The sequence below is a fragment of the Ixodes scapularis genome, unplaced genomic scaffold, assembly GCF_016920785.2.
Source record: "Ixodes scapularis isolate PalLabHiFi unplaced genomic scaffold, ASM1692078v2 PGA_scaffold4__175_contigs__length_147842914, whole genome shotgun sequence".
Taxonomy (NCBI): Eukaryota; Metazoa; Arthropoda; class Arachnida; order Ixodida; family Ixodidae; genus Ixodes; species Ixodes scapularis.
Genome location: NW_024609879.1, coordinates 34884502 through 34906579, shown reverse-complemented (window position 1 = coordinate 34906579; position 22078 = coordinate 34884502). Strand labels below are relative to the sequence as shown.

The 22078-nt window shown below is 44.8% G+C and overlaps 1 protein-coding gene across 1 annotated transcript in view; it reads left to right on the top strand.

Moving 5' to 3' along the window:
* LOC121837561 (venom metalloproteinase antarease-like TtrivMP_A) overlaps nt 1-22078 on the top strand; it is a 140515-nt gene that overhangs the window by 40027 nt on the left and 78410 nt on the right. Inside the window, exons 4-6 of the mRNA XM_042293184.1 lie at nt 3547-3673; nt 17210-17257; nt 18094-18224. Coding sequence (XP_042149118.1) covers nt 3547-3673; nt 17210-17257; nt 18094-18224 — 306 coding nt within the window. The remainder of the gene's footprint in view (nt 1-3546; nt 3674-17209; nt 17258-18093; nt 18225-22078) is intronic.

Below are 22078 nucleotides of genomic sequence, written 5' to 3'. Positions count from 1 at the left end.
GTGCGCCCGCGTGCTGATATTTAGGACGCAGACCATCGTGTTTGTACTACCCGACAGGGTACTGTGCAAGGAAATTGCACCCTGGAAGGTCCAACCGAAAATTTTCTCGATGGCAACCATGCTCTCATTCTCTCTGAACCGAGGAACCTCGCCTCGGGTGACCTTCCAAAGCTGGTCCGATCCAAGAAGAAAACTGATGCCACGTCGGGGCTCCGTACCTTGGGTCAGCCTCGATGCTCCTCACGAAGTCGTGGTCCACCGGCACTTTCAGGATGTCATTGCAAATGAAAGGCACCTCGATAGCTTCGAGGACACACTCTTTTCCGTCATGCTGACTACGAAGGCGCACCTCAACCAGCCTGCGTCGTTGGGCGCGAGTCGACGTTTCAACGAAGGTGCTCAACTTAAGGTTCGTAGTGCCGATCACTCGGAGATTTAGCTTTCTTGAGACATCCGTGTGTATAAATGTCCGCTGGTTTCCTCCGTCGATAACGCCCCGAAAGTAGCGGGTTGCACAATCTCCTACGGCGGAAGCTCGGAATATCTGCAGAAGCACCCCCGAGTCCATCGTAACGTTGAAGTTAACGACGCTTGCGGTGTTGACATTGGTGCCAACGCTTTTCGGTGGGGTCCAGTTGGGGTCACACATTTAGCTTGCATGCCTTCCTCCACATGACGCACACCTCACCTTCCGTCGGCAGTCTTCGGGGCGGTGTCCTCTGGTTGTGCATCGGAAGCACCTCAGGTCTCTGCCAACTGCCTTTTTTTCTGTTCGAGTAGAAGGTCGCCAGAGCAGGACTCAGTTTGATGTTTCGCAGATCGGCAAAAAAAGCAGCCGGCTGCGTTTGCGCTCAGTACAGTTGCGGTTGGCAACGTCGGGTGTCCCCGCCGTTCGATGTAGCCTTCACGCGCTGGGGTCTGCCTCGGGTGGCGAGTCTCCGCGGCAATTCCGGCTCTTTCCTGCCTTCCACCTCGCTTCGCAGGAACTCTAAAATCTCACTGAGCTCACCATCGGCTGCTTCAGATGAGAGTGAGTGGAGCTCCGTCCGCTCTGTCTCAGATGTCCGGCCGTAGTTGCTGCTTTGCCGATGATATTCCAGCACTAGATCTCTTGGTAGAGCCCTGCGAAGGATGTCGGACATCATCGTAGAGTAGGTTGCCGATCCAACTCCCAGGCCCCTCATTCCACGGATGTTTGCCTGGATGTGATCATACATCCTGCGCAGTCCTCTCGTGTCGCTCGATGAGACGACAGTTGGCAGCGCTCGCAACCTTGCCAGGTGATCCTGTTCGATCCGCCGTTTTTCGCCGAACCGCTGCGTCAGTATTTGGAGGGCGTAGTCGTAGCAGGCTTCCGTTGCCTGCAGTCCGGCGATTCCAGCCGCTGCCGGTCCGGCGGCGAGATTTCGCAGGTATGGGAACTTCTGACATCTCGTGACGCTGTCGTTATCGTGAATCGCGCCACTGAATTGCTCCTAAAAACTCTGCCATCTGCAGACGTCGCCGTTGAAGGTTTCTAGTTTGAGTTTCGGGAGCTTCACTCCGATTCGGTGACCGGGGTTGGTGCGAGTCTGTCCCACTTCCGTCGGGGCTGTCGCAGATGTTGTCGCAGGTGCGGTTGCAGATGTGGTCATCTGGGTGATCTCGATAATTTGTTCTTTTTGTTTCAGCATGTCTGCCTTGCAGCCCAGCAGCGCAATTACTCGGATGGCCTCGTCGTCGTACTCGGTGACTGTAGTGTATTCCGCAACGAGGTCTTGTTCCGATACATGTTCTTCTATCTCCTCATTCAATGCTTGGAGTGCGCTGTTGTTGACCTTCAGCCTCTCCAGCCAGGCCGTCAGCGTGGCCCGGTGTGCTGTTTCCATCCCCGCCGTCGCCTCGTTGATGATTTTCGTGTTTTGGGCACGTTTCACGCCCCGCTTCGCCTCTATACGGTCCATCTTGTTCGTTCACCAACACACACACAACCTTTTCACAGCGTTCAAGGCGGTCGACAATGTTGAAAGTTCCACTCACCTCTTTCGATGTTCTGCGTTCCCGGGTTCGGCACCATAAGTTTCTGTTGCAAATGCTGAGCGTGTGAGGCAATGAAATACGACGTTTGGCTAAAGCAAAACAACTGTATTTAAGATGGTTACAAAAATGGTCCTTTCGTTTTAACAGTTCTGTCGGCGTCTGTACCGGTCCAGTTCCCCCCGTTTCTTTCTCGGTTTTTTTTTTCCCCGATTCTCCGAATTCTTCTCCCTCGTTCTCCAGTCTCGACTCCTGACCTGTCCCCCGCTTTCCTCCTCCCCTCTTGCCCTCTCCCCAGTCCCCATCGTCGTGCTCGGGCTACTGGGGATGTCGGCTTGGGCCTCACCCGGCACCTGCTTCGGAGGACGCGAGCGGGGGCGGAAATGGCGTTCTTCACAATACGCAACACCGGGAGCTTGCACATATGGGGCGGCGTAGCTTCTTGTGGATCCTGTTGATAAAACGTTTCGAGTAGCCGTTGTTTTCTAGAACTGTAGTTTTATTGACAGTTATTCAAGTATAATACTAGAAAAAAACACGGCGATGGCTGGTTCGTGCTAACAGCGTGATGGATTGTAAGTCTGACCGCAGAACGGAAGCGTGAAAGCTATATCTTTCAGTGCATTGTACATCACCTTTTAGTGAGGACTGCTAATAATGTTTGTATGACTGTCGATAGGTAATCGTGGTTTGTTCAGTTTATAGATTATTTAAATGTACTTCCCGGCACCATTCTTCCTCCCGCGCCTAGTTCAAATTCGAGAATGCCTTACGTATGTTGCTCGAAGAGAAAACTCTGCTAACGAATGTATCTGTGCGCGCTTAGAAGGAAGTACATGTTTAAAAACCGATCTATCACCTGCCTCTTGTGTGTGCTTTTTTTAAGTGCTTTTATGTGCGATAGACAACGTATGTTATGTAAGTTACCATTTTGTATTTTTAACTATTTATGGGTCTTTAAAACGACTGCAGCAATGTAAAATAAATAATTAAATAAAGCCTATTTTTTCAATATTATTGGGTATTATTCGCAATTAATAATTTATTTTAGATATTTCTGCTTCAACGAAGTAAATGAGACTCTCTTTATAGGTAAATTTTGCCTATTTCGTTTTAATTCTTGAACTCACTAAGTATTTGAAAAAGTCCTCTTGAAGCTTGCAGAGTAATTGGTATTTCAGTGCGTCTGGAACGCCAATCGCTGGGCAAGCATCAACCTAACACCCTAATGAATGATTGAAAATGAGCGTGTTGGTGAATAGTTACGAATACTTGAAAGAATAAAACACCTAAGACTGGGACGGAAACAGGATTCTGAAAGAAGTCCTGTTTCCGTCCCCGTCCTATATGTTTTACCCTTTCAAGTATTGGTACCCTTATGATTATCGCTAAAATGTTGCCACCTTCGATGCAAAACACTTAAATTTATTTTGGTCAGTCATAAGGTAGTTTTCTTTTTAATTACATTATTTGAGACGCTCTAGGAAGCAAAACTAATCGCAATATATATTTGCCTAATTCTTTTTCCAGAGTGGTGTCATCAGCGATACTCTGAGGATACTTCCTCTTCACTTTATGGCTCGAGCTAAAGACGGGTCTATCGCACACAAGATTTTCGAGGTGGATGCACCAGCTCACCGTGGACATGACTACGTTGGTAATGGGCCGAATCAAGTTATTTATGTATCCTAATGTCCGTGTGTATAACTTTAACACATGTACAGCAGATATCTCGGGGTGGCATGTGTTAAAATATAAATGTGTTTAACATGTTTTTTTTTTTTGCAATCTGACATTTTATTGGCTAGGTCACTTTCAAATGACAAAAATAATTAAACATCTACTGAATTACGCGTGCAGAAAATAAAAATACCATATCTGCACAAATCTGTTGTTTTAAGTACTCGAGGTAGTGAAAAGACTTGCAACGTACTTACCGTACGTCGAGCTCTGACTGAAACAATCGACGACATATCGTGACCAAAAGCGTCCTATCATTTCTAGCTTCAACTGGACTTTTGAAATACTTCGTGCGATATTTTTTTTCTTAAACTATTGTTCAGATGATCACAACCATTCTGAGCAAGTTCTGGATGTCCGGTAGCAGGGAAGGACCATAAGGCGACGCCATCGAACCATCCTTCTTTGAGTTCTCGAGCAACTATCTTTTCACCTTTCGCGTGTCTAGGACTCACATACACAGCACACTGGGATTTTGTGGGAGTCTAGTAATGCTTACTACAAGTCTGTTAAGACTCGCTTATGTCGTTAAGGACAGCAACTCTAGTACGTTGGCATGAAGCTTATAGTTAAGTTTGAAACGACTTGTTTTAGGTACGCACCGAAAACAATTTACATATGTAGTTTACTAAATAATTATGACCGCACCGAAAAGTGCATGATAAGGTCTCGTTCATCCATTTGCGTTAGGCAATGCAGACTGTTTAGGAAGTTGACACACACTCAATAAAACTGACTAACAACACGGTAATACTGGGTAAAAATATTGTTCGCACTGCTAAGCACACCATTTAAAACTATTCTAGCTCCCGGTATAATAGAGGAGGTCGACCCACTAAAATTAATTTATATTTGACGTAATACGCACCATATATATGAGGCAGAAAACGCTCCTTCATTTACATTTTGTTGTTTTAATAATGATCCCGATTTACAAAACATATCACTGCACTGGTGTGTTTTCTTGTGTGCGTGCAATTGAATGGCAACGTGTGTCTCGAGCATTTAATTGTAAGTTTAAATTGCGAAAGCGTTCAAATACAGTTGTCTCGCTAACGGACTCCAGCCTGTACATAAGAAAGGCAGGTTGCAATGTTTGTCACCAAAGGAGACCATTAAGTATTTACTTTATTCATTTAATAATTTATTTATGTTATGTGATCGTGAACAGCCGAAGCCGCGGTAATAATGCACAGCTTGTGTATTAGGTATTAGTAAAGGACGATTTAAACGCAATAAAACATGGGTCAACAATATCAAACTCTGGTACAGCACGGCTATTATGGAAGACTTGAATGCGAGATATGAGGATAGTTTGGATACCTTGATTCTAATCAAAGGTCGCAGAGCTTCGAAAAGCTCATCTCAAAACACGAATGTTAAAAGATAACGTTAGATCAGGAAATTCAATTATTCCTTGCAGACATTTATACAAAGAAGGAAAAAAAAAAAGCTGGGTCGCAGCGCCGAGAGTACGAAGTAGTCTCACTTAGTTTGTCCACGAGTCTTTGATATTCGTAGTAAAATATATAACAAACGTGACGTTCGTAAAATGCGAAATAAACACTAATGACCCTTCTCTTTTCGTTTGGGCGGCCAGTACTAATCCAGACAAAATAAAATTTATGCTTGTTTCGTATTAGCCAAAAAGAGTACCGGAAGACACAGAATGACGTAATAAAATCGCGCGTAATTCTAGCTATGATGCCCAGTTATGGAAAGGAAGCATTTATAATACTATTAACATGTGAATTATTGTGCCATGTACATCACATTACGGGCCTAAAAAACATTTTGAACGCCACCGTTAGCCTCCAGTAATCATAATTTTTGAATCATTTTTCGAATCCATTCTGAAAAATAATTCTAAAAAGGCCTGGGGTTGGCTGATTGTTAGGATCGAAGAGTGTATATATGCCTCAGTTCTATGTTGATTAAATAGTTGGAGTCAGCGCTCGTGTCTGTCTTGTCTTTCTTTCATTTGTCCTCGTATAAAAAGCGCTATCATGCCTTTGCCAACCCAAGGCAGAATGAAGCTGACGACGAAAGTCGCGTCCGATAGTACTCCACAATAAGACGCCTGTTCGTCACACGCTCTCCTCTTCTACGGAAAACAGCAATTTCTTCTCTGGTCGGCTGGCTGCAATCGACGTTTTTTTTTTCCAACTACTTAAACATCGGATACAGCATTTACGTGGAAGACGGAAAAAGCATGTTTAAGTTCTGGGGCTGCACACGGAGAAACAGCTTGTCGCCCAAGAATAACAGCACAAGCGTTTATACCTGTGTCACGGTCCCGTCCTCCGGGCGGCTGGACGAGTCAGCGAACAATGGACTGAATAATGTCCTCGTCGCAACGACCTTTTCAGTGGACGTCGGGCAAACTGGATGTATTAACTGCAAAGGTCAAGTGCCTTAGGACTAAGAAACACAATCTTCGCTCCGAGGTTCTCCAACTACGCAGGAACCTCGTGGAAAAGGTGTAGCTAACGTTACCCCTGTCCCTCTCATTGCCTCTGTATGCTTCCGTCGCATCACAGTCGCCCGCTACATCGACGTCCGTACCCAACCGAGCGGCTTTGCCATCCTCGAGAAAATTTCCACACAGCGAGGTCACCCGTCCGAATCGTGGCGTGAACCCTTATTTGCCGTCTGGGAATCAAGCCAGTACTTCGCCTCAGAACGCTAGAGACGATGGTTGCACACCGGTCAGACCCCTGCGAAGAAGCAAGCTGTCACCCACGAACAGGGCCAGATGGCGTCCCCCACGCCGTCTGGCCCTGTTCCTGTTTCGGCTTCATCCTGAGACGAGTGTCGCCGATGTCCACGCGCTGATCAAGCCCTTTTCAAAGGGAAGGTCGGTGTCGATTTTTTTTCCGCGAAAGTGGTGACGTGTGGCCAGATGGCAACACCTTTCATCAGTTTTTGGGATTACATGACTGGAATCTCGTGTTCCTTCTGTTCTCCCGGTGGACTGTGAAAATGTTGGACAAGATTGGAGCATTTGATCAAAATTTGCGAGGCCTTCTACACAAACGAACCAGTTCAGATAAAATTTAATAAATGCAGAACACAATACCATGTGTTTGTCTGAAACGTGGCTATGTAAGGGAATCCCAGACGCAACTTGTTTTAGTTCTAGAGGGTGGTGTCCTAATTGCTTCTGAAGTTTCCCTTCTCTCGCGTCGAGGGTTCGACCTTGAATCCTATCCGGAATCTGCTTGGGTTCTCAGGTTCGACTATTCTATCTGGTACTGTTTTGTAAACGGACACGAAAAAACGCGACCAACGAGCCTTATATAGCTTTACTGTAAAACCGGTTTGTTCTCTTGTATGCGAAGTTTAGTATATATCGTTCCTTATCTAAACAACTTTTCAAACGTAATAAACGTTTTCATCATGACGGTATAGAAAACGGTCTGAACCGTCGACCTACAATTTTTTTGCCAGTTTGGGAAGTAGCATACACGTGATGCTAGTCGAAGTATCTGCTTGCGCGATGAGTTAGACAACGCTCCCCCTTATTATTCATCACCTGCTGATGTTGCAAATATTTTCTCTGCTTATTTTAGCAAGTAATTGTCTGTTGGGCACCAGGTTTTTCAGCCTCGGGACAATATTATAAACTCTCATGACTTTTTGTCTTGTCAAAGATTAAAAACTGCACCAACAACACGAAGGACAAGAGGAGACGTAGGCAGACAGAGCGTTCCCCAGCTTGTACTTCGTCTTGTTCGCGCTGTTTTTAATCTGCGGTATGTAAAACCAACTCGACCGAGTCTTCAACTTACTGCAACGTTTGTCTGCTTTGCGTGTTAATTTTGGGGAAATCTTCGAAGTGATTTTGGAAACAGAAACCAAAGTTTTCGAGTGGTGCTGATGCTATGCCGAGTTTTGTTATCAAAGGATGCAACGAACTTTAAATTCCTACTTTGAAACATATTTGTGAAATGTTCCTGGTTCGGGCACCTTTTTAATAATTCATTTATTTATTTATTTATACATACCCTCAAAGCATAATCATTATAGAGGGGAGCGGTAGAGCCAATAACAAGAAGTAAGCATGGGTTAAAAATGGGGGAAGCAATACAAAAGGAAATTACAAAAAAACAATGGATACAAACGACTCAGGCACTTCAAAAATATCCAGTCTGCTATCCAACACACACAGATATATACCACAAAATTTATAAACATTATCAGACTTATACTCGTACTATTATATGAAATCATTGAGCTTATTCTGCAAAGCAAGTTGAGACAAATCGAAATTACTAATATAGGCTCTTAGAGAAAGAAGGCGGTTCCACTCATTAGAGGTGCATGGGGTGAAATAATAAAAAAAGGATTAGTTTTGCATAAAATTACCCGTACTTTATGCAGGTGATCCACCCGTGACGATTTATAAGAAGGTAGACTTAACAGCACATCACGCAAAGTGGTGTAATGAAAACGTTTATGAAATCAGTAGAGTCGTGCATTTTTGCGTCGTGATGCTAGGGATGAAAGACCTAGGTTAGATTTCATTGAGGACACACTTGCAGCTCGTTGGTAGTAAGAATATAGAGATCGGGCTAAGTTAATTTGAATACTTTCCAACTGGTTAACGAGAATTCCGACGCCAGGGTCCCAAATTGATAAAGCATATTCTAGTTGTGAACGCACAACTGTTTTGTAGAACAATTACTTAATAGGAGTAGGACCCGAGTGAAATTTACATTTGAAGTACCATAGCATACGGTCAGTTTTGTTAGTGATGAAATGTTTGTGAATTTGCAAGCTAAGATTAGAAGTAATATGAACACATAATTACTTCTATAATTCGATGAATTCTAGCGGACTACTGTCAAGGCGATATATGGGTAAGTTAGCGCGGCTGCGAGAGATTTGCATAAATGTGTACTTGCTAACATTTAGCGTTATATGCAACGTTTTGCACCAAAACGGGTTAGGGTTAATATCAAATTGCAGTGCATGCGAGCGTTCATTTTGCGAAAAATCTTTTAAATTACCTATTTAAAGAGTGGTAATGCCTCCGTTGTTACAAATTATCGTCCAATTTTTTACTTTCGGGTTTTTCAAGTTTTTTTAGCTTGTTATACGTTCACAAATACTTCTTTATTTTCGTCAAAAACTTACACCCGTGCAGCATGGCCTCGTAAGTGGCCGGTATTTGGAGACTATATTGAGTACCTTTTTAGATTACGCTGCGCCTGTTTTAAATAGAAGACAGGCATATACAATATATTTTGATATGTCGAAAGTGTACGAAAGAATTAGTCATGAATTGGTATTAGGTCCTAAAGTTCCGAACACTGTTGGAGTCGCTGACAATCGCTCCGACTTATTTCGTTCGACATCGGGTGTTACTCAGGGATAATTAATGTGCCCCCTCTTGATTTGGACATCTATTAGTAAGATAATGTATTGTGTAAGTAATTATAAACTGCTACTTTCTGCTGATGATATTACGTTATTCATGCGCCTTCGCACTATTTTCGACTGTAATATACTACAAAATGGTCTCTTTAATTCACTGATGGTGTAAGCTAAATCAACTGTCTCTCAACCCCCAAACAACAAAGGTGTTACCATTGGCCTGCCGACGGCATACTGCTGTTTATTTTACATATAATCGTTACGGGGAATACCAATAGAGCAGGGATCAATGATAAAAGATATTGGCGTCTCTGTTGATAGTGGTTAAACTTTTAGAAACCAGATATCTTTTATGGTGTGCAATGCCTATAAAATACTATGAATAGTATCTCGATTCACGAAGGATTTATAAAACCACACTCCTTTATGTATATTTCAATTATTTAGTGAGGTCACTACTTTAATTTACGTCTGTCACATGAAACTCTATTTCTAGAGCGCAGGCTATGAACATTCAAAACCTTCAGAAAAATGTTATTCAAATTGTATATGATAGATTCTTTGAGCGCCGCTTTATAACTGTTAAAATATATTTTCAAAAAAAACTAACTTCCATTTTTGTCTCCCAGAAGAACTGTTCGTGACTTGGTATTTCTGCATAAACTAATGAATGGGGCAATTATTGTGCGCAGTCTCTGGGGAAAGTTAATCTTTATGTTCCTTTACGTGTAACGAGACATTTTGTTAGTTTTTATGTTCACTCGCGGTGTAAAACTTCACCGCTTTCTCGGATCCTGCCAAGGTATAAAACCACCAATTAACCACCCTGGACATTTCGTTATCAGTCGCATTGTCCCGCAGCCAATTGAATGAGCACTTATCTCCGTCTTAATTCATTTTCTTTGTTGCTTGGTAAAATTCCCTTCTTTTTTTAATGTTTTTTCTTTCCCTTACCTGTCGACGATGGGTCTAAAGTGAAGACTATCTTGGTTGTTTTTGGACACCTAAATAAGAATAATATTATAATATTATTATAATTTTTTTATCCAGTGATATAACGTGTAATAAGAAATCAGCTTATTTTTCTTCTGACGCGTCTCGCATGTCACCGCAACGTCTAAAAAATAGGCTCATCATTTTTCGCAGGAGAGCTGAGTGCTTCAGCTACATTAATAATTGGTTTTCTTAATAGTGTAGCACGTTTAGAGAAAATATGGCATTCGATTGTTTTCACCGGTATGATGTGAGGTCATCTTTTTCGAAGCTATTCAGCATTTCATTTATTCTAGTACAGGAATGACTACTCTGGGCATAGCTCAAGAAGCCAACGTTGAATATACCAATCATACTTATTTAGTTTATATATATTACCATACTGCAAATTGAGAGACCAAAGCAGGTGAGTAGGCATATTTAAAAGAACAAGCACAGCTAAGTGTAAAAAAGTTATAAAAAACCACACATATTTTGACTATTTACAGCATTCGTGGTTGCCCAGTTCCATTGATCGACATATCGAACCAATATTTTAACCGAGTCAGTATTAAAGCGAAATGGTGCAAGAGAAAATGTTATATATTGTTTAGTTGGGTTGTTGAAGTTTGTATATGCAACATATTTCTGAACGTCAATAAAGTAATAACCTTGAAGAAATTTTTTTTTCTGCACAACATTATACTGGTACTTATATGCAGAAGGTTCGCATCGGACTTTATTAAGGAGACAAAGTCTGTGGATCGATAGCGATAAAAGAAAATCGGAGAGCTTTACTTTGTGTGTTCTATTTCGTAAATATTTTGTTCTGTGAATAGTTCTCAATCTGGGCTTCTATATCCAATGTTTGGTAATATTAGTTACTTATAAGGTGTTAAGTTATGTACTGGTTTGGAAAATCAAACTGCCGTCTACGTGCCCAAACCTTGCTTTAGCGATTTATTGGAAACATTTTGATGTGTAAATTCCAGTTTAGATTTGATTAACGAAAAACGCCTGTAGTATATTCCAGGTTAAGAACGTAGGGCGGGGGAAAGGCAGGGGGTTGAGTAGGAAGCGGACGCAACGCTGGTGAGGAGAGGGGGTTTACTCCTCCCCGCGTCAGCGTTGCGTCCATTTTCTCCTCCTCCACCTCTCTCTTTCTCGGCCTACCTTCTCGAATCGTCCCATACTATAGGTATTTGTACTCCTGTCAATGTTCTAACGGCCTCCCACAGCAATATAGGTTAACAGTGCTGGTACTTTGTTTCGAGTTGTGTTAACATATACACAAGTATTTCCGTTTGCCGTTCGTATACACAAGTATTTCCGCTTGCCGTTCGTCCCACCACCTTGTCAACTGCTGTAAACGATCATTTATTTTCTTCTGAGCATCTTATGTCTATATCTCTGAAGATGTATTTCCGTTGTAGAAGAGCTAAACGTGTCACGGCCAATAAAAAAGTAATAGAACTTAAAACACAGAAGGGGGCAAAGACGAAGTGAACAAACACAAGGAGCATTGTGTTTGTTCACTTCGTCTTTATTCTTGTTCATGTTTTCGCAGCTCTTATTTTTTAAAAATTATGAGCCAACTAGCCCTCCTATTCACTTTGGCGTCGGAGTCACACCGGCTGCAAAATATACTGGGCTCACTGTGCCTAAACTAAAAGAATTCGAGCAGCGCAGCGCCGGGCTATCCCAGGTCGAGCGACCGCGTGACCTTCGAGCCAGGCAATCAAATGGAAAAGAGGCTGTTTATCTAAGCAATGTTCCGGACATTTAATGTTTCTCTGGTACTTTCGAAAACACCACCGACAGCACCATCGGAAAAAAGTTTTGATTTTGATATCTGCTGAACATCTTTGAGCCATGTTACTAATATATAAGATTAGTAGCAGCGGTCCAAGAACATATCAATGAGGCATACCTGAAGGAACGAGTAACTTTTCATACATCGTCATATTCAACTGCAGAAACCGTTTTAGACAACCAGATAAAAATGGGCAGGTAAGCAAGACGTACTATAAAAATATTCGGATCATTTCAAAAGAAAAGAGCTCTTTCGGTATGCATTTTGCATCCTTATTGTTGGCGTCACTTCACACCTAAGAAGAGTATAAAGTACAACCCGCATGTAAGCTATTTGGCAAGCAACGAGGCAAACGACGGTGACCCCCTTCGCTGTCGCTCGGTCAATCGCGTGACAAGGCAAACCGCATGAGAGCAAAGGGAGCAAGTGACCAAGGCGATGAAGACGTTCTCTAGAAATCCAGAAATTGAGCCCCGCGACGAGCGAGAGTGACAAATCTCCGTGCCTCATCGCTGAATCTCGTCGCTCGTCTTGTCTTTTGCTAAATCGCTTACGTGTGGCTCAGCCTTAAGGGTAAACAAAGTCGAACCAAAAAACCGAACAGTCAAAATATTTAAGATTAAAATGAAAAAATGAAAGCCGCTTACAACTCCCTGTAACACTGAATTAGAGCGCAGCTCTTGAGGAGGAGGAGGGAAGGGCACTGGGGGGGGGGGGTTAAACTAACCAGTGGGGGGTCACGTGACCTTGGGGGTCACGTGACCCCCAGTGCCAATGATGTCATCACTGACGTCACTGATGACGTCATCACTGACGATGACGATGGGGGTACCGATGACGTCATTAGTGACGTCACTGATGACTTCACCAGTGATGATGACGATGACGATGCGAATGTCGGTGACGTCATAAGTGACGTCGCTGATGACGTCATCAGTGATGATGACGTCATCAGCGAGTGATGAGTGATGATGACGATGCGGATGCCGGTGACAACATCAGTGACGTCACTGATGATGTCATCAGTGATGATGACGATGACGATGCGGATGTCGGTAACGTCATCAGTGATGATGACGATGACGATGTGGATGCCGGTGACGTCATCAATGATGATGACGATGTGGATGCCGGTGACGTCATCAGTGATGATGACGATGACGATGTGGATGCCGGTGACATCATCAGTGATGATGACGATGACGGTGCGGATGCCGGTGACGTCATCAGTGATGATGACGATGTGGATGCCGGTGACGTCATCAGTTATGATGACGATGACGATGTGGATGCCGGTGACGTCATCAGTGATGATGACGATGATGATGTGGATGCCGGTGACGTCATCAGTGATGATGACGATGACGATGTGGATGCCGGTGACGTCATCAGTGATGATGACGATGACGATGCGGATACCGGTGACGTCATCAGTGATGATGACGATGACGATGTGGATGCCGGTGACGTCATCATAGATGATGACGATGACGATGTGGATGCCGGTGACGTCATCAGTGATGATGACGATGACGATGTGGATGCCGGTGACGTCATCAGTGATGATGACGATGACGATGTGGATGCCGGTGACGTCATCAGTGAGGATGACGTCATCGGGGGGTCACGCGACATCGGCGGGGGTCACGTGACCTCGGGGGGTCACGTGACCTCGAGGAGGGGGTCACGTGACCTCAGGGGAGTCACGTGACTTCGGGGGGTCACGTGACCTCGGGGGTCACGTGCCACCCACGAGGTCACGTGACCCCGGTGGGGGGCTCGGGCGGTGCATTATGGGACATTTCCCATGATGCACCACGCGGTTACGCCGACGCCGACGCCGACGCCGACGGCGACGCCGCTCAAGCCGGAAACGGGCCCCTAAGAGCTGCGCTCTAAAAAAGTGAAAGCCGCTTACAACTCCCTGTAACGCCGAATTAGAGCGCAGCTCTTGAGGAGGAGGAGGGAAGGGCGCTAAGGGGGGGTTAGACTAACCAGGGGGGGGGGGGTCACGTGACTTTGGGGGGTCACGTGACCCCCAATGCCGATGATGTCATCACTGACGTCACTGATGATGTCATCAGTGATGATGACGATGCGGCTACCGATGACGTCATTAGTGACGTCACTGATGACTTCACCAGTGATGATGACGATGACGATGCGAATGTCGGTGACGTCATCAGTGACGTCGCTGACGACGTCATCAGTGATGATGACGATGACAATGCGGGTGCCAGTGACGACATCAGTGACGTCACTGATGACGTCATCAGTGATGATGACGATGCGGATGTCGGTAACGTCACCGGCATCCACATCGTCATCGTCATCATCACTGATGACGTCACCCGCATCCACATCGTCATCGTCATCATCACTGATGACGTCACCGGAATCCACATCGTCATTGTCATCATCACTGATGACGTCACCGGCATCCGCATCGTCACCGTCATCATCACTGATGACGTCATCATCACTGATGACGTCACCGGCATCCACATCGTCATCGTCACTGATGACGTCATCATCATTGATGACGTCATCATCACTGATGACGTCACCGGCATCCACATCGTCATCGTCATCATCACTGATGACGTCACCGGCATCTACATCGTCATCGTCATCATCACTGATGACGTCACCGGCACCCGCATCGTCATCGTCATCATCACTGATGATGACGTCATCAGTGATGATGACAATGACGATGTGGATGCCGGTGACGTCATCAGTGTCGATGACGTCATCGGGGGGTCACGTGACCTCAGGGGAGTCACGTGACTTCGGAGGGTCACGTGACCTCGGGGGGGTCACGTGCCCCCCCCCCCCACGAAGTCACGTGACCCCGGTGGGGGGCTCGCGCGGTGCATTATGGGACATTTCCCATGATGCACCGCGCGGTTACGCCGACGCCGACGCCGACGCCGACGGCGACGCCAACGGCGACGCCGACGCCGCTCAAGCCGGAAACGGGCCCCTAAGAGCTGCGCTCTAAAAAGCCGTTTACAACTCCCTGTAACATCGAATTCGAGCGCAGCTCTTGAGGAGGAGGAGGGAAGGGTACTGAGGTTTACCTGTTCTCGGGGCGGAAGGGGGGGGGGTGATGTGACCTTGGGGGGTCACGGGACCCCCCAGAAAAATTTTTCCGCTAGATTTAGCGGGGCATTTTTTCCACTAGATTTAGCGGGGAAAACTTTTTTCGCTAGGTTTAACGGGAAAATTTTTCCGCTAGACTTAGCGGGGATTTTTTTCCGCTAAATCTAGCGGGGAAATTTTTCCGCGAGATTTAGCGCGGAATTTTTCCGCTAGAATTAGCGGGGAAATTTTTCCGCTAGATTTAGCGGGGATATTTTCCGCTAGATTTAGAGGGGGAAATTTTTCCGCTAGATTTAGCGGGGAACATTTTCCGCTTGATTTAGCGGGAAATTTTTTTTGCTAGATTTAGCGGGAAATTTTTCCCGCTAGATTTTTCCGCTAGATTTAGCGGAGAAATTTTTCCGCTAGATTTAGCGGGGAAATTTTTCCGCTACATTTAGCGGGGAATTTTTCCCACTAGATTTAGCGAGGAAATTTTTCCGCCAGATTTAGCGGGGAATTTTTTCAGCTAAATCTAGCGGGGAAATGTTTACGCTAGATTTAGCGGAGAAATTTTTCTGCTAAATCTAGCGGGGAAATTTTAACGCTGGATTTAGCGGAGAAATTTTTACGCTAGATTTAGCGGGAAAATTTTTCCGCTAGATTTAGCGGGGAATATTTTTCTCGAAATCTAGCGGGGAAAATTTTTCCGCTAGATTTAGCGGGGAAATTTTTCCGCTAGATTTAGCGGGGAAATATTTCCGCTAGATTTAGCGGGGAATTTTTCCCGCTAGATTTTTCCGCTAGATTTAGCGGAGAAATTTTTCCGCTAGATTTAGCGGGGAAATTTTTTCGCTATGAGCGGGGAATTTTTCCCGCTAGATTTAGCGGGGAAATTTTTCCGCTAGATTTAGCGGGGAATTTTACCCATAATGCACCGCGCGGTTACGGCGTCGCCATAATGCACCGCGCGGTTACGCCGTCGCCGTCGCCGTCGACGGCGACGGCGACGGCGACGCCGACGCCGCTCAAGCCGGAAACGGGCCCCTAAGAGCTGCGCTCTAAAATAAATTCCAACCTGCCCTTCGTCTATGCATTTGCACAGTCCCCCCCCCCCCCCCCCCCCCCCGCCCCGCCTTATTCACTTACAAAGCCTGGGTTGACAAAAAAGGCACTAGACCAGGCGTTTTCCAAAGCTGCTTTGCAAATAATTACTTTTCGCAAAGCAGCAATTTTTGATAACATAAATGCATTTGCGTTTCTCCAGTCTCAATCGATAATATAACAACTGTGTGACTGTGATACTAAATAATGCATGCCTAATATTTTATATTATCTCTATCCGCATAAATGTCGTCGAAAATATTGTGAAAAAGTAAATAATAAATACCTGAGTAGTGACGCTCTATCACATATTGGAACTAAAGCAAGTGTGCCTGCAAGCTCATTCATTACTGGCATTTTAAGCCATGAGCTTGAGAAAATGAGACGGAAAGCACAAACCTCCAAGCACCTTATCGAACATTTAGTCATTTATAGGACCGGGCGTCGTTTGAAAGTTCGACCAGATTAATCGCCACCCTTCATTCGCATAATTTTTGTCGATTAATTGTTTTCTTTATCGCCGTGAATAATGACGAAAGAAAATAAAAAAAAATACATTTTTGCTTAACTTTTGCTGAATATCCGATAAACAGCGCAATGAACTATTTTGGACTTTAGATCAACCTTGACGTGTAGGTGGAAACAGTCAAAAAGCACCCATACTCACAGATAACTAAATCCGCCGCTTCTTCAGGGGTTCGTTGATATTTCTCCGGCAATAGCGATCTCCTTTGGTTGTTCACAATAGTCCCTTCCGCACTAAAGGGACACTCGCGCGGCGTTGAAGTGGCTGGGTCACGTTAGCCTTCTCCCCTTGATTAAAGTTACCAATCTCGCCTGTACCATTCACTTTAGTACAAAACTTCACGTAAAGTTTGCCTTGCTACTGGTGCACTTGACCACGTGCGCGTATTGAAAGCGTTGAATTTATACTTTTGATGTTCCTCATAATTCAACCGATTAACCAGTTAGAGAAGAATATTCGCGATTACAACAATATTTTATTATTCGGTAGGTTAATCTATCAAGTGCCTAGCCATAGTAATTTGTTGTAACCATCCAGGGTTCATATTAACAAAATTATTTCCCCCCATGTTGCAGAAACAAGTAACATTCAACTGGAAGAGCGATTTAATGGACATAATTTAAGTAAGCTAATTTTATGAAGTAATTAAATGATTGTCTAGGACTTAGAATGTTACACACTTAATAGAGTCTAAATGTGCTTGAGATATGCTAATTTAGAGTGTATCGTTATCTTAAAAAGCTAAACAATGTAAAGCAATTTTTATCATTGATATATCTCTACATATCTGCATGCCGCTGTCCCATTAAACATGTTAAACGAAGACTTGATTTTTGTTTTAATTTCGCGAACGCTACTTACAATGCTACCACCTTCGAAATGAGGGTTATGTACAAAGGTATCTTGCTTCAAAGTCTATAGTGTTATGCAGTTTCCGTCGAAAGGAGGGTCATTTAAAGAAGAATTTTGCATAAAAATAAACTTTATACAAATGTTTCGAGAAAAACACAACTTAATACAAATATTACATATCTTGTATACTCGGAGTCTTGAAACGTAGATTTCCCCAATATTATTTTCCGCTTCTAAGTATTCAAAAACAAGTACATCGAAATTACTGGATGTATTTACTAGGCAACTGAACAAAAGAAACCATATCCTCGATAGAAATATTAAGATAAGCGCCTAAAACTGCTTCCAGCTTTCTAAGCACTTTGTTTATACATTGATCTTTCTAAATTTAGTGATGCAATTTACCATATTTTACTCTTCCATGAATCGAAGCAGCGCCAAGCGTAGTATAAAATAAAATTGCGCTGTGTTTTTGATTTTCATAGATGAACGTACTACTTCAAACTGACTTGTCTGGCCCAATTTCACTATCTGCAGTTTGCACTTTAGGAGTGACAATCGTGTATACAACATTTGGTATCACTCATTTCAAAGTTTACTTTTACAGGCACCCCGAGACAGGCACAAGTTCCAGACCCATTTTTGATTGAAACAATGATTGTCGTCGACAAGCACTTTTGCAAAAACTTTGATAACGATACCCAGCTTGTAACATATATCGCCACGTCTTTGGCAACGGTATGTATTCTGCGTTCTGATTTATTTTCCAATTTTTTTATTATTACTATTATTATTTTCTAATTTACGTTCCCGTTCAAATTTTCTACCTGAGAGTCAATGTATAATTCACCACAATGAACATAGTGCTGCAAAATCAGCTTCCCGGCGTCGTTCAGTCTGGGGCGGAACAAAAGCCATGCGGGGTGCCCATATTATGTTAAGGTATATTCGAATGAACAACCATCCGCTCTATTCTTGCAATGTTGAAGTCCGTATGCCGGTGGCACCCCAGACAGGACTTTGTTTGATTCGGCAAACACTGAATTGGGTCAGCTCACATTGCTGCAGATTGTACACCGCTTACCACTGTTTAGGCGACGACGGCGTTAATGTTTTTTTTTTCTCACTTTACTCAGGTATAATATTGTGACCCCAAGTTTTATAGATCAGTTCAATTTCTATAGCTCTATGCATCACTATGGTAGTCTTGATGGGTATTTTTTCAATGAAACCGAAAAGGGTAATGACTTGTCAGTACAAAAATGTTGTGATATCCTCATTGCCCATATGACAGCGAAAGCTTTTAAAACTTTATTCATTATAATTGAGTTAGAGAAACATAGACTATAGGTTGTGTCTGGCACATTATTTTTTATTTATTACCTTTGTACTGCCAGTACGGGAAACATTTATAAGCGCTTAAAACGCGAGAGTCTAGCTCTAAACAAACCGCCCATGTCTCCGACCTGCGCAGGAGTATGAACGATGAATCGCTTTGGAAGAAAAGCAAGGTACTCTGAAGACTCAGTTATTAACTAGAAACAATAAATGTGAACACTTTGATTTACTTACCAACCGAAGGTAGTGAAAGTTAAACAGAAAAGGGCAAACATGTTTATCGATTCCTTGGTGCCGTACCAAGTGAAACATACTGTGTATACTAAGTATGCGGGTCCAGTGGTCGCTGTTCTATCGTGGCCGAGATAGAGACCAGACTCATGTCGGAACGAATCGAACAAGAAGGACGTTTATTCGTTACGTACTCTCTTTTTATAGTCGCCGCTATCAGGGCGATGACGTCATGTTGCTGACGTCAGGGTAGCGTGTTTATCAATGCATGACACTCTTCCCTCCTTAACAAAACAAAGGTTTCCAAATTAATCTAGGCTACTTGGCCTTCGCTCTGTAATCATCGGCTTGGTACTTGTCGGGAGGTCGCCGGGTGCGGTTGCTTCGCCGCGGTGCCGGTGCTTCACCTTGAACCCTTCCGGCGGTGGACGTCGCTTCTCCGGCGTTTCCTGAAGAAGTTTCCTGAGCCCCATCGGAGACTGCAACGCCTTGAAATGAGGTTGCTGCTGATGACCTCCTCTTGCTGTCGGCTTGGCCATCGGAGTACGGTGATCCCTTGTTGAGAAGTTGGGGTTCTTGTGCTGATGATAGGGCACGGTCGTGCAGCTCTTCAACTGCAGAACTGGCCTCTGTTGGCTGGCTTTTCTTCCAAGGGTTGCGTTGATCATCGGGTCGGCTGTCCGGGATCGCTGTAACGTGTTGACCTGGTGTAAAAGGTGGTCTCGGTGCAGTACACCATTGTTTCCGCAAGTGGTCAGCATGGGTGAATCGCACGTTGTCTTTTACTCTGACGAGGTACGTAGCGGGGCTGACGACTTGTTCGACGATTCCCCCCTGCCATGGTTCGGCTTCGCCTCGCGTTGTTTTGACGTAAACCTTCTCATTGACGCAGAGGAACTCCTCTGGCCCTCTTTGCTGGTTGAGTTGGTCGGCACTCCTTTGTTGACGGTCTGCCATGTCACCTGCAAAGCATGGCTTGAGCAGAGACACCTTTATGCGGGGCACTCGCTTTAGGAAGAGCTCGGCTGGAGTCTTAGAAGTCACTGAGTTTGGCGTGCACCTGTACGACAACAAGAAATCGTTAAGGCGCTCTTGTGTTGCGCGCGTCACTCCTGCTGAGTTGTCGCAAAGAACTTGCTTGAGCAGCGCTGTCTTCGTGGTTCGCACCAGTCTTTCAGCGGCTCTGTTCGATGCAGCGTGGTAGGGAGGTGTCCTCGTATGCCTAATACCACGGTGTTGCAGGAACTCCTGAAACTCGTCCGAGGTAAACTGTGGGCCGTTGTCAGTTATAAGTTCCTCCGGGTAGCCGTACGCTGCAAAGAGTGTGTCAAATTTCTGGGCTGTCTGCGCACTTGTCGTTTTACTCATGCAAAAAACTTCGATCCACTTGAAGTAAGCGTCGACCAGCACGAGCAGGTTAACTCCATCTTTGATTGCGTAGTCCGCGTGAACTCGTTGCCACACTCTGGTCGGATAGGGCCACGGCTGCAGTGGACCGGGAGTTTTCGCTGGGAGGACGCTTTGGCAAATACGACAAAGGCGAACCGTGTCTTCCACTTCCTTGTCGAGAAGAGGCCACCAAACGTAAGACCGGGCTAACATTTTCATCCGAGTCATACCTTGGTGGGCTTCGTGTAGTAGAGTGAGCACGTGTGCCTGCAAGGTCTTGGGAGTGATGACCCGATGTCCCCAAGTCAAACGTCCTCCTTCCACTGACAGCTCGTTCCTACGCACGAAGAAGGCTTGCATTTCTTCGGGATACATTCTTGGCCATCCCGAGAGCGTGTAGTTGATAACTGCCGTGAGGACCAAATCACGCTTTCTTTCCCTCGCCACTTGTTGGGCGGTGAGCGGCATTGCGTCGAAAACAGCTAGACATTCTGAATCGTGATCCTTGTCTTTCGCCGCTAGTGGTAGCCGTAATAACGCATCCGCAACTTGCATGTTGTGGCCGTTCCGAAACTTGACCTTGTACTGATATGCGGAAAGTGTTAAAGCCCATCTTTGGATTCTAGCGGCTGCTAGTGTTGGAATTGGTTTGTCCTGTCCTAGAATGCCAACCAGAGGTTGGTGATCAGTGTACAGACTGAAGCTACGTCCATACAAATACCGGTGAAATCTTTTCAGACCAAAAATAATAGCAAGCGCTTTTTTCTCTCCTTGCGCATAGTTACGTTCACTGCTTGTGAGAGTGCGCGAGGCAAACGCTATCCGCCTTTTACTTCAGTCCTGCATTTCATGAAAAATCACAGCTCCCAGACCATAGGCAGATGAATCACAGCTGAGACCGATGGGCTTGGTTGCGTCAAAGAATATGAGCGCATCGCTGTTGATGATGATGTCTTTCGTGGCTTCGAAAGCTTTCCTGCACTGTTTTGACCTGTGCCATTTTTGCTTTTCTTTCAACAGTGAGTAGAGGGGCTCGACCACCGTTGCAAAATTTCTTAAGAACTTTGCGTAGAAGTTCAAAAGTCCCAGATAGGGTCTCAGTTCTGTGATGTTTGTTGGCTCGGGTGCGTCTCGGATTGCCTTGATTTTGGTCGATGTCGGGTAGATGCCTTTGGCCGAAACCTTGTGACCCAAGTAAACAACTGAGTAGCGAAAGAATTCACATTTTTCTTCCTTGAGCGTGATGTTATAGTCTTTTAGCCGTCGCAAAACTTTTGCGACTGTGCTGTAGCAGTCTTGCTTGCTCCTGCCCGTGACGATAACGTGCATCCTACTTTAGGGATACCTTCCAGGACCTTGCCTATCAGTGCCTGGAAGATTGCGGGTGCACTGGAGATTCCAAACGGAAGTCTCTGATATTCAAAGAGTCCCAAGTGCGTGTTAATCGTGAGCAGGGGCTTGGCTTCTGCACTTAGTGGCACCTGCTGGAAAGCGGAGGACAAGTCCAAGACGCGAAAGACATTGCCACCAGCAAGCATGGAGTAGAGGTCTTCCGGCAGCGGTAGCGGGTAGCAATCAATCTTTAGTACTTGGTTTATGGTCACCTTATAGTCTCCGCAGAGCCTTATTCCTCC